General features: G+C 33.1%; 1 protein-coding gene across 1 annotated transcript; it reads left to right on the top strand.

Moving 5' to 3' along the window:
* Positions 1 to 7,617: 7,617 nt before the first annotated feature.
* LOC100247089 (ribosomal RNA small subunit methyltransferase, mitochondrial) lies at positions 7,618 to 9,398 on the top strand. Its single transcript, XM_010650787.3, has 2 exons — positions 7,618 to 8,052; positions 8,155 to 9,398. Exons 1-2 carry the CDS (start codon positions 7,675 to 7,677, stop codon positions 8,926 to 8,928), a joined length of 1,152 nt encoding a protein of 383 aa, XP_010649089.1. The 5' UTR covers positions 7,618 to 7,674; the 3' UTR covers positions 8,929 to 9,398.
* Positions 9,399 to 13,168: the final 3,770 nt, after the last annotated feature.

Raw genomic sequence — 13,168 nt, 5'->3', positions numbered from 1 at the left:
ACGAAATATACTTCAAGAATGATGGCATACTAATTATATGCTGCTCAGCCAAGCCAAAATAAATGGGGTCACAAGGTACATTTCATGAACAAGAAAGAGCAAAAAGTAGGAGATCCATTATGTTGGCTGGTTCAAGAAGTGATCTTGAAATGGGTGACTCCAAATTTTGGAAGAAGCAGGAAGGAAGCTGCTCTTAGAGAGAGATCGAGGGGTTTGACTTGTCACTGTGATTATGGTAAAAAGGAAAAGGGAAAGATACCGCACAGTATACATGTCCCATTTGTTGCTTTTATCTCGGGGAAGTTGCCTTCCTCCAAGCGTGGCCCCAGCTGTTGTGGCTCTTCCATGTGAACCCACCAATTCCTCGTTCACCCACAAACCCCAAAACCACCGCCGCTCCCTAAATTCATTACTCCCTTCAGTGATTTACTGCTCTTCTCTCTGAAAGTCTGTGGCCCATCCCACTAGTATGACATTTGTTTTATACACTTCATGTATCATCTTTTTTAATGGCCAAGTATGATCTTAACCAATGAGAACAGCCCAAACTCTATGTATAATGAAATAATTTATTGGTATGTGCTTGTCATGGTCAGAAAATCTATACCGTTTGACGGCTTTCCATCTCTGTGGGTCACATTGTATTGTAAATGAAGCAATGAAAACGTTCACGCTTTGTCCTTATGATAGTAATATGTGATTGTCTTAGATTGGGTAGGGTGAGTACAGTTCCTTTCGAATCTTAAATGAGATAAACACTTGCAAGAAAACCTAATCTAAGCACCCACAATGGCCACATGTTGGGTGTCACTGTCTTACCTCCACCGACAGAGTAGCCAAAATATAGTAACATCGTAATTTAGTGAAATTTTGAAGAAATTCATGTAATAACTCAAACCTCTTTATCACAATCTACTCGAATGATCTTCCTTGAAAATCATAAAGTTTCTATCCCACAGGAACTTTAAAAACTCAATTGTTCAAAATTCCTTGTCTCGGTTGTTTAATTGTTAAATATATAATAAGATTGTTAGATAAAAATATATTTCAATGATATACAATATTTATTTGATTGATGACGTTTTTTTATATTAAAAAATATTTTTTACAACTCGAAACAGACAATTTTTTTTTTTTTTTTGGAATTGAAGACAGACCCAAACATTTAACCCAAAAAACTCTTGAGGGAATAAAATAAAAATACGGGAACTTTCCATCATAAGATTCCACTTGAGCTGAAAACAGCATCAAATGGAAATAAAATAATTGGCTTTTCAGAAGGGAAGACTCTGAGAGGACAGAAATGTTGAGTGGCATTGGTTTAATCACATGGAGGGAGACTAGGATCACCAAATCCACTTTTCATTATTGTAGTAACGGTAATGAATTAAGAAACGAGAATGGGATGAGGTGTTCAACTCAAAGGTGGGTTAGTCATAATGTGCCCCCACTTCGCATATGTTTAAGCAGGCTAGTGAAAGCATTAGGAGGAGTTTGCCTTCCACCATTATTAATGTTTCTTCTTTTGTCATGTTGTGTAGACTTCAACGGCGGGATGGACGGAGGAATGGAGTGGAAGAGAACCCTAAGTCAGTGGGGTCTTGCCCCACTCCCCCCGCCATTCCTGACCACTGCTGCTTACCCACTATGCACCGCATATCTCGGTCCTGTAAGGTGACGAAAAATTTATGTTAAAAAAAAAAAAAAAAAAAAAAGTCCAAGAATTTCGTTGGCATGATGTGAAAAATGCTTCACTAGTCTTCTCATCTTTCATGCATAGCATACGGACCTATTCCACCGGTCATTAGAAATAACTTTGTAATTTCCTAATATCCTTGAGAGGTCTTTATCGTGTCTACATGATATATTCCTCTTAACCATACGGACATTCTTTGATTCAATACAAATAATATTTACATAAATGATTTTGTAATGTCTTAATTATACTCGTACGAGTACGAGACAACTTAATTATGTCTATATGGAAGTGATTATAGATAAGTCAGATGATACTATCGACTCCGAATTACAAATCTTTTGTGTTTTACTTTACATGAGAGAGTTAAGGCGGTGCCTATGATTAAAAAATAAACTTAGATATAACTAACTTCTTTCTCTCAAGGATTAAAGTTGGTTGGTAGTTGAGAAGCTTTAGTAAATTCATCTTCTCTTTCTCTAAAGATTCACATGCCACTGCTTCTGCAAGAGGCCCTACCAAACCTAACCCTTCCATTTGTTTTTAAAGCATCACAGCCATCGATGAGGAAAAAGTAGAAGAAAGGGAAGAAGAACATCTTTAATGACCATTAGGCATCCTGTTTTCCTGCCAATGATACCATCTTTTTAGGCAGCATAATTGTATTTTATAAAAGGAAATTGATTTAGATGCCAAAAAGGAATCTTTGAGTCCATTAAAGATAGAAGAATGGCCCTCTATTTAAGATTTCCATAATGAAAATAATAACAGGTGTCTTCCCTACCTACTTCACTCCTATTTATCTTCAATATCCCATTAATGTCTCAACCGCTGCCAATATTAAAAAGACCTAGAAAATTTATAGAATCATATTCTCGGCATTCGATGCTGAAATATGGTACAAACAAGTTATATAAGATATAAACAAATGAGATTAAGGTGTAATATATTTTAGTGAGAAAAATATTATTCTTTTTTATCACCTATTAACTGTAAAACGTCATTCCATTTCTCATTTAAACATAAATATATTTTAAGTTTTTTATTTTTAAAATTAAAAAATAATAATAATTTTTATATAAAAATGTATAAATCATTAAATATTTATATTAAAATTGTTTTTTAGAAAATCAAAATCTTTTTATTAATTTAATAAATCATATAAAGGAAAAGAAATGTAGGGAAAATTTTAAAAATTTATATATTCATGTAAAGAATCTTCATTGAATAATATTTTTTTATTTTCATGTTATTTCCCTTTTTTCTTATTTTATTTTTAATATTTTTTCCATTAGATTATAATAATTATTATTATTATTACCACCAAAAAATCACATAAGATGCTGCCTGTAACTTTCACCCGCTCACATCATTGCAAAACGGCCAATCTGGAAGTGGAATGGTCACTGTGTAATCCTTTCAGTGACGGTGCAGATCAATGCGAAGTGGGGCCAGCGTAGGATAATATAAAACGTTAACGTCATTCCAGTGAACCAAGATGATGAAAGGTTGGAGAGTGAGGAGACCGCGTGATAGGATGGCGGGTATTGGTGGCACGTGAAAGAAGATGCACCCATGTGTGGGTGCTCGCAATGTGGGTCCTCCACTAAAAGCGTCGGTGCACGTGCCATGGATGATGCCTCTCTGGAGTCCGGAATGTCACACCGTCACGCACAGCCACAGCCCACTCACGTTCCATCCAGCCGTTGTCCGACGTTAACTGGACTTTCGTCATCCTCCTTCCGTTTGCGTCGGTGGCGGTGATTCCGTTTAGCTGAATTCTCACTTTTCCCCTTTTTTCTTCTACTTCCTAACTATGAACAATCTTTAGCCACGCGCATGCTAAATACCATAAAACACGTCCATCTCACGGACCCTGATTTTATGTTTTTCAAAATTTCTTAATGCTATGTTTGGTTCCCGGAAAATTTGAGGGAAAATGCGAGAGAAAGAAAATACAAAGGAAAAGTAGAATGAAAGAAAAAGTGAAGGAAAATAAAAAAATAGATTAAAATTTGATAAATTATTTTTTTTGTTACTTCAAACTCATTTTATTTATTTTAACTCATCAATATAAAGATTAAATAATTTAAAAATACATAAGTTTTTAATTAGTTTTAATTATATTTGATTTTCCTTGATATTTTTCATAGGACAACCAAACATGAGAAAATCATTTTTTTTAGCGTTTTTTTTCTTTTCTTCGTACTTTCCGGAATCAAACATAGCCTAAAATTTCCTAGTAGTCCTTAACAAGGAATAATGATGGGTTGGAGCGCGTGGATGTAGACAGGAGGGGGATTCCAAAGTAGACGGTTAAGAGGTACAGAATAAAGTACCGGAGGAGTAAAAGAGCGAAGAGGATCTGTGATGGATCCTATGACACTGGGATGGCCACGTGGCTTTGATTCGGTTCCTTTGACGTTGTCTCTTTTTTCTTGTATTGAAATTACTAAAATGCCCTTAGAGCAAAAGTAAACGTCCGCTAATTCCAGCTTCAAGTAAACCCACTCTCACAATCCGGGATTTTCCAGATTAGTGAATTGATTTTCAGTAAAGAGCCAGCTTGTCAATGCCATTTATTTTAAATAAACTTTTCTTCTAGAGACTTTTATTCCCTAAGCATTTTTTTTTTTTTTAATTTATACAAACTTAAGTATCATATAATTAAATATATTTAGAGAAAATAGAGGCACATGTCACAAAGTTCAAGATAGAAATCAATTTTCTAAAATCAACACATGAGAGCTAATATTATGATAAATTATCAGTTTTTCTAAAAATTTAATATTTATTACTTATTGCTTATTATTAAGTTGATTTTTAGTTAAATTTTATTTAATTTATTGATTTAAAAATTTATTATTTAATTATTACTTTTAAGTATTAAGATTATTTGATAAAATTAAATTAAAATTTATTTTAAATTAATAAATGAATATATTTATCATTATAAATTATAATTAGGATAAAGGAAATTAAGTGAGAGTGAAGATTGTGAAATAACAAATTAGAAGAAATAAGAGTAAAAGAATAAAATAAAAATGTAGATTTTAGAATAAATTAATTATTTTTATTTATTAATTAAGATTATACTAAATTATTTTATCAAATATATTTAATTTTTTTAAATGATTTAAATTAAATAATTAAGTTACTTTAAATTGATTAAATGGTTTACCAAACACTCCCTATATATATTGCTTATTTAATATCAGTGTCGTAGATCCAACATTTTAACCATGATAATCAAAACACAACAAATAAATGAAAAGGAAGAAGACCAAACCATCGCTTTCTCTCAGCCATCAGTGCATACCCGACCAAACCCATGCGGTCGGCAGAAAAGGAAAGATTTAAACAAGGGAGGCAAGGGGGCCTATAAACTAATAAACCATAATAATGATGCATTAAGCACATAGAATTATTAACGAAGCAGGTAGGGAGTGGGGTGGTGCCAAACCCCTCAACAAAGCCTGAAAAACAGGGGGTCCGGGTCCGGGTCCAGATCCAGATCCAGACTCCAAACCCATTCCTTCACTTACAAGATTCACTCATTCCCACATTATTATTGGTCACACATTATTTCAACACTTTGGGCCCGGTGTGTCAGTCGGCCCCTTAGGCTTTATCACCCTTACGCCCACACACCACAATGAATCTCTCCTCTACCCCTTCTCTCCACGCCACAGGAAAGGCAAACAACCTCCACTTGATATCTCTTTGTTTTTGGTTTTTGTTCATCAAAAAATGCCTTATTCATTACCCTTCACTTGTTTTATTTGTCGCAGAAGCATTATCCAGTACCCAAAAGAAGATACTATTTGAGTAGAGAAACACTATTATGGTACACTGCACGGTTGGTGCCTCTCCAAGCTTACAATTTATGATCCCATTAATGCCATTGGTCCAAACAATATGGTCCTACTCAAACCCAGAATTTTGACCCACCCACTTTGTCTCTGTCATTATAAAGAATAGAGAGGGAGAGAGAGAGAGAGGGAGAGAAAGGGGCATTTCTTGTATGGTTCCTGAGGGAGGACGCAGTTCAGTAAAGATTTTTAAGTCACCTTGAATTAATTGGTGTGTTCATTCAAAATACAGTGTATTCAGAGCAATTAAGACTTTTTTTTATAAAAAATAAAAAATAAAAATAAAATTATGTATAAAAACATCTTCTTACTCGAGCTGAGGAAACTCCATTCACCTATTGTGTGCAAATATAAATGTAATAGAAGGTTGTTCTTTATTTATAGTTTTTAAAAAATAAGTAGAAATTATTTTAATTAATTAAAAAAAAAACATAGAAAACAATTAAAATTGAATATGATATCATTTTTTTTCCTTCTCATGATCTAATTTTATTCAAATTACAAGTTTTTTTTTTTAATTTCTTTTTGGTTCTCCAAAAAAAAAATTTATTATGTAAATAAATTCTAAATCACACTATATTTGATACATAGAAATGATTATTTTTTAAAAATAATTCGAAATATAAAAATTGATATAACTAGTATTTAAAAAATTACTGAACTCGCTAACTTTATAAAGTTATGGACCAAAATTCATTTTAAATGATTTGATTAATTTTTCCTTTGTATATATATATATATATATATATATATATCATATTTTTATAATTTTTTTTCACTAAATAAATAAATTTCAAATCAAGTAAGACTTAATATGTGAATTCATTAATAAGTTTAATAATTTTTAAAAATAACTTAAAACCCAAATAGTAATCTAATTAATATAAAAAATTTATAAATAAAAATTGATTTAAAACGATTCTATTGTTTATCTTCTACGTAAAATCACATTTTTTCAATTTTTTTCACTAACAAATAAATTCCAAATTTAACAAAATTTTAATGTGTTTGATTTATTAATAAGTCTAATAATTTTTAAAAATTATTTGAAACTCAAATAGGAACCCAATTAATACAAAAAATTTATGGATAAAAATTGGTTCATAATAAGTTTAATTTTTTTTTAAAAAAATAATTTGAAATTCAAAAAATAGATATAATCACTACAAAAAATAATAAACAAAAACTGATATATTATGAAACATAACTTCAATGTGTCCCCTAAACACAAAATTATATTTTATGAATTTTCTCATTAGTTAAATAGATTCTAAATTAAATAAGACATAATTAATAATTCAAATTCTTTAATCAAATTTTTAGTTTTTTAAGAATAATTTAAAATTAAAACAATTTAATCATATCAGTTTTTTAAATTAACATATGATGAAAATTTGTACTTATTTACATATTAAAAAAGTTAAACTTTATCCATTATTTATTTTAAATAAAATATTAATAATAATTATTATTATTTTTAAATTATACTCTTACGAAGATGATAATAATCCATATTGTTTTAACATATATTAAAATAGTATACTTTTTATTAAAAGTATAATTTATGTTTTTTTTAATATAACTATTCATGTTTTACTAAAAACTATTTATTTTTAATTAAAAAATATTTCATTTTTCATAAACTTTGAATTAAATTTAATTAATATTATATAAATTGAATTTATAATGGTTTTACAAAATCAAAATAGAAAATTCGTCTTTAAAAACAATTTGTTTAAACAAGTTTTTTTGTTTTTTTTATTTAAAAAACTATTTTTAAAAATACCTTGCCAAGTGCCCTTATTTTTATAAAATAATAATAATATTTTTTTTTTCTTTTGTCTTAAAAACAGTTTCAAAAAACAATAGGTAAGAAACATAGCCAAACGGACCCCAATTGTTTTAGAAGCTACGCAGAGAGGCCCAAGACGGGGCCCTTTTCTGAAAAAGGGGTCCAAACTTGTTGGACAGTTATGGCCTTTCCCATTGGGTTCACAAACCTTATTGGGCCTCGTTGTCTGCAGGGACTTATATCATAACTCATAAGAAGCCCAAAAATGAGCCCCATTTGAATGTAGACCGAGTCTTTGGGAGACGAAGGCCACAATGCACGGCCCAAGTCATTTCCGGCGCAACCTCACGGGATTCCTTCTCCGGCGGCACCTTCTCCACACAAAACCCGGTCGCCGGTACGTTCCCAGAAACGACGACGTCCAGAAGAAAGACAATGGAGAAAAGCACATGTTTCTATACAAGAGTTGGGGTCAACACATCCTAACCAACCCAAGGGTTCTCGACACCATCGTTCGAAAATCAAATATAAAGCCCACAGATACCGTCCTTGAGATCGGACCCGGCACTGGAAATCTCACTCTAAGGCTTCTTCAAGCAGCACAAAGGGTCGTTGCAGTTGAGTTGGACGCTAGAATGGTGGAAATTCTCCGTAAACGTGTTGCTGAACATGGTCTTGAAGATCAGCTCACTGTAAGAGACGTTGTTCTTATGTTGTTCGATGTAATGCCTTAAAGAAACTTGTAAGCTTTACATGGCTGTGGTACAAGCTGATATGAATCGGGGGTTTTGCAGGTTATATGTAAAGATGCATTGAAGACGGATTTTCCTCAGTTTGATCTTGTTGTGGCCAACATCCCGTATGGAATATCTTCGCCTCTGGTGGCTAAATTGGTATTCGGGGCGAACCCATTTCGAAGCGCCACGCTTCTCCTTCAAAAAGAGTTCGCACGGCGGCTGTTGGCTAACCCCGGCGACTCAGAGTTCAACCGTCTGGCTGTGAATGTGAAGTTGGTGGCTGAAGTTGAATTTGTTATGGATGTAAGCAAGAGGGACTTTCTTCCATGTCCAAAAGTTGACTCTTCCGTGGTTACAATACGTCCGAAAGCCGAAGTTCCGGATGTGGATTTGAATGAATGGTGTGCTTTCACGAGAACGTGTTTTAGTAAGAAGAATAAGACATTGGGTGCAACGTTTAAGCATAAGAGAAGGGTGATGGAGCTTTGGAGATTGTCCAATTTGAGGGGTTCAGAGACAGGAAATGCAGTCAGTGGGTGCAATTATGATTGTAGTTATGATGAAGATAAAGAAGAGGAAGAAGGCAATGAGAGTGATGAAGGGAATGGTGATCCATCTCCCGGGTCAGAAATGGAGATGAGTCTGTTCAAAGAGAAGATAAATGGGGTTCTGAAATTAGGTGGGTTTGATGATAAGAGGCCTGCAAAACTGTCTGGGAAGGAGCTGCTGCAACTGCTTTCCTTATTCAATCAAGCTGGAATCCATTTTCATGATCAAGCAAAGCCAAGGAATGCAGACAATATAGCTGTTGCGGCTTCTTACAGCACATAGCAGTGCCACCTTCTTGTACTATCCATACCATGTGGGTGGATTTTATTGATAGATTGCCCTGCTCAAGTGCAAATTCGCATCTGGGTGGATTCACCTATCTTACATCATTTTACTAGGAAGATGTGGAGAGAAAGTTGCCTTGCTTTTTGCAGCAGTTTGGGCTTTGTTTAGGAATTTTTAAGACTAGATAAGTGGGAAATATGTTAACAGCCGCCAACAGTACCTATGTTAAAGCTGGACGGCATCCTGTAGCAGCAGCTAATCTGCTACTGTTAAGGCTTCGCCGGAAATCTCATATAGCATGGCGGAAAAGATTACCAGATGCGGTCCACTTCAATACAATATAGGTTCCAATGGGAACCTACTTCTAAATTCTTTTAAGGGCTATATTTGGAACTATTCTCAATAACAATTTTTTGTTTTTGATAAGAATATATGAAAATATGTTTGGTTGTTAGTTGTTCCCAAAATTTGTGCAAATATATTTCATATATTCTGAATTCATATGGTATCAAATTAGCAAGTCTGTACTTCAACTTTTCTTTGGTTATGGGCTTCACTCTTCGTCCATGACTAAAGACATGACCGAGACAACTCAACCACCTTTGAAGCTCACTCCTAACAACTTTCCACCATGGATTCGACGGGATGGAATTCTTCTGAGCAAGCATAATTCCAGTCCTTGATGCTAGGCTATGATCTTCCGAGCTACTTTGATTGACAAGGATGATCTTTAAGTCTTCATTCTAAGAGTACTTCGGCCTGAATTCAAAGATATGCATGTTAGACTTCATGCTCGAGAATCATAATGACAAACTAGTTAAGCATGAAAAGCTTCATCAAGCGAGAGGATTCTCTAGCTCTTCATGCCTCCATTATTGGCAATTAGTCACAAATTTGGGTAGTTCAACAGCTGATTCAGAGGCTAAACAACAAAAAGATGTCTCATGGACCTTAAAACAAGCATACTAGTGCTATGTGATGGGTAAGGAATTTGATGCCCTTATTCATGATGGAACTTGGGAACTGATTCTCTTGTCTCCAACTCAAAATGTCATGGGCTGCCAATGGATCCTTCATATTAAACAAAACTTGGATAAACCTGGATGGGTTTGATCATAAAACTCTTTTAATTTACTCAAATAGGGTGTTAAGTCAAGGTTTTTGCTTCAGAAAAATGACCAAAGGATCTAAAAACACCCAGAAAGCACCACAAAATTTAGCGAGCCTCGACTATGATAGCCCCATGAAGGGCGCTTAAGGGCTCTCAACTAGCTTCCCCACCAGTTTTCCATGTTTTCTGTACTCCTTTAGTTTCCTAATCCACTGTCCCTTTATGCCATCTATTTTCCATCATATAAAGCTATAAAATGGCTATGTCTTGGGATGTTTTTGGACTGATCCTCACCTTGAAAAATATTGGAAAAACTTGTGTTGTCATTCATGCATCTGCCATGAAAAATCGATCTGAGTGAATTATCTATGTTGTTAATTCAGTTGTGTAATACCATCCACCATACTTTAATTGATATGTTTGTCTTGTACACAATTTTTGATGAGGTATCCATTAATTGATTAGTTGAAAATTCATTTTCTCTCAACTCATTTGTGGAGACTATTTAGGCTCGGACATAAAGGGTTGTCGTATGTATTCCTAATGAGTAAGCTAAACCCTAAACTTGACATGATTCCTAGTCCTTCCCTTATTTTTCTTTTAGAAGTCATTTTAGAGTTTTAATTTTCTTAAAAATAAAATAAAATGGGTGGTGACTTCAGAACTTTTTCAAAATAAAGATGCATTTTCAAAAAAAAAAGAAGAAGAAGATTATTATTAAGGATGTAAATAAAAAATGTGGGTCCATAAACAAGTTTAATAGATACTAAACATGTTCTTCATTATCTCAAGAGCACCATTTATCATGGTTTATTTCTAAGAAAAAATACTCCACCGAATCTTTATGCGTTTTAAGATGCATATTGGGCTGGAAACCACAAAGATTGAACTGATAATTTGAGTTATATTGATGGCAATGCCATCCCTTGGTGTTATCATAAGCAAAGGATATTTGTTCAATTTTTAACACAAAATATCATGTATTAACAACAACTGCTATTGAACTAAGTTAGGAAGAGATTCTAATGGCATAATTGTTATCATATACTCTTTACATCAAGATGTGAATCACAGCAACCTCCATAGCTGAAATAGAAACAAGGGTACTTATGCAGTATTTTATGACATCATACTTTACAGCTTCTAATTGAGCCCTTGGTGCATGAATCTCCTAGGATTAAGAAAAATAAGACAACCCGAAAAAACTTTAGAAAACAAAAACAAAGATTGAATCTCATAGATATCCAAGTAATGAAAAACACTTCTTAGCTACACTTGTGATACTCACCCGATTGGTTTCTGCATTCTGATTTGTTAACTCAGCCCTTATCACAACAATGAGGCTAGTGGTTCCTGCATTTTGATTTGCTAACTCAGTCCTTATCACAATAGTGACTTTGTCAATTTCATACATGTGTTACAATGCATGTCATTGTCTTATGAAGAAGTATAAAAAATATATATCCTTACATCATATGAGGAAAAAATTGTTGTAAAGTATCTTTGTGAAACCAGACCTTAGTTCACTGTGCATCTTTTCTATATCACTTCGAAGTTTCTCAATTTCATGTTGCAAGAGAGAAAAATGATGTCCCTGCATTATTGTATGAAATTTAATCTAGGAAGCTAAACCAAAACCATTCAACATCCTCCATCCTGTAGTCAAGGTTAAAAATTTATCTAACCTGCTAACATCCACAAATCATTTTCATGGATAGCTTGGTCCATTTGAAGAGATGGGATGGTTCGACCAAGGAAAAGCTTTTTACTATCAATCTATTTGGGGATTGTAATAATAATAATCTTGTCAGACGTGATTAGCTTCCAAACTTTGAAATACTTGAAATTACTCTCTTACAGGTTTCTTGAAAAGGTAATATGTTTAATAGGCATTTTTTAAGTCACGGGTTGGCTTACATAATTTTATTGATGCATTGCCTTTCTAACTCCCAAAATCATTCTTCAGTTTTCATCAAGTCACTCCAATAGTTTGCCAAAGCAGTGCCTAAAAGGTCCCAAATCTAAAGGTCACTATGATTTAGAATCAACTCTTGCAAGTTTTAACCTAGGTTGCCTCTTAATTAAGAAAAATCACCAATACCACTGCATGCAAGCATTTTGAGAGAAATGAAATTGACAAATGTCTGTCTCCTCCTCTAGGCATTCCTAGTACAATAAAATGACAAAGAAAACCTGTCCAGAGCAATAGTCCATTTGTTGTCTATGAAATCGGTAACGACAAGTAGTGTTGCCGACCAAGCCAAAGTTGTCACTAGCGTGCTTAATACAGTCAGCATGGCACCCTGCTTCATCATTGACAGTGCAATGCCTGCAACAAATCACGGAAATATGAAGATCACAAACACTACTTGAAAATGTAATATGTTTAATAGGCATTTTTTAAGTCACGAGTTCACTTACATAATTTTATTGATGCATTGCCTTTCTAACTCCCAAAATCATTCTTCAGTTTTCACCAAGTCTGTAACACCCTAGAATAAACTTTAGAGGCAAAATAGTAAATTAAAAATTAATTAATTAATTAATTAAACTCATTAAAAGTAAAAGAGTCCTTTTAAAATTAAAAATCCTATGTATAAATTAGATTTTCCTCTTATCTTCTTTATTCAGAAAATTCTATTAACCAAAAATCAGATAATTGGAGAACGTAGGGTTAAAGGTTTAGAAGTCTAGAGTTTGAAGTTCATATTTTTCAGGTAAGATTCTAACCCTAGTTAATATATTATATTTGTTAACTAGTTTTGAACACATTAGATATTCTTTAGAAAATTTTAATTTAGATTAGGGTTAGTTTAGTTAATTTATTTTAAGATTCCATTTATCCAGCGGTACCAAGCCCACCGACATCCCTTTGTTCGATCAAAAGATTGAAATTATGAATATAGGTTGTTTTATTGATGAAAATAGGAAAATTTAAAATTTTTTAGATGAATAGATCTAAACAATGAAAATTTAAAAATTAAATGAGTAAATAAATCTATGATTATATGTGGCTTAAGGGATTGGAAAATAATAAGAAAAAGAATTGCATGTTTCTAGATTTTGGATTTGAGGCACTAAAGAAAAAAAAATTAATATGTAATCGTGAGAGGCAAATGGTGGTAG

The sequence above is a fragment of the Vitis vinifera genome, chromosome 4, assembly GCF_030704535.1.
Source record: "Vitis vinifera cultivar Pinot Noir 40024 chromosome 4, ASM3070453v1".
Classification (NCBI taxonomy): domain Eukaryota; kingdom Viridiplantae; phylum Streptophyta; class Magnoliopsida; order Vitales; family Vitaceae; genus Vitis; species Vitis vinifera.
Note: the sequence above shows the minus strand (reverse complement) of the source record. Positions and strands in the feature narration are given on the sequence as shown.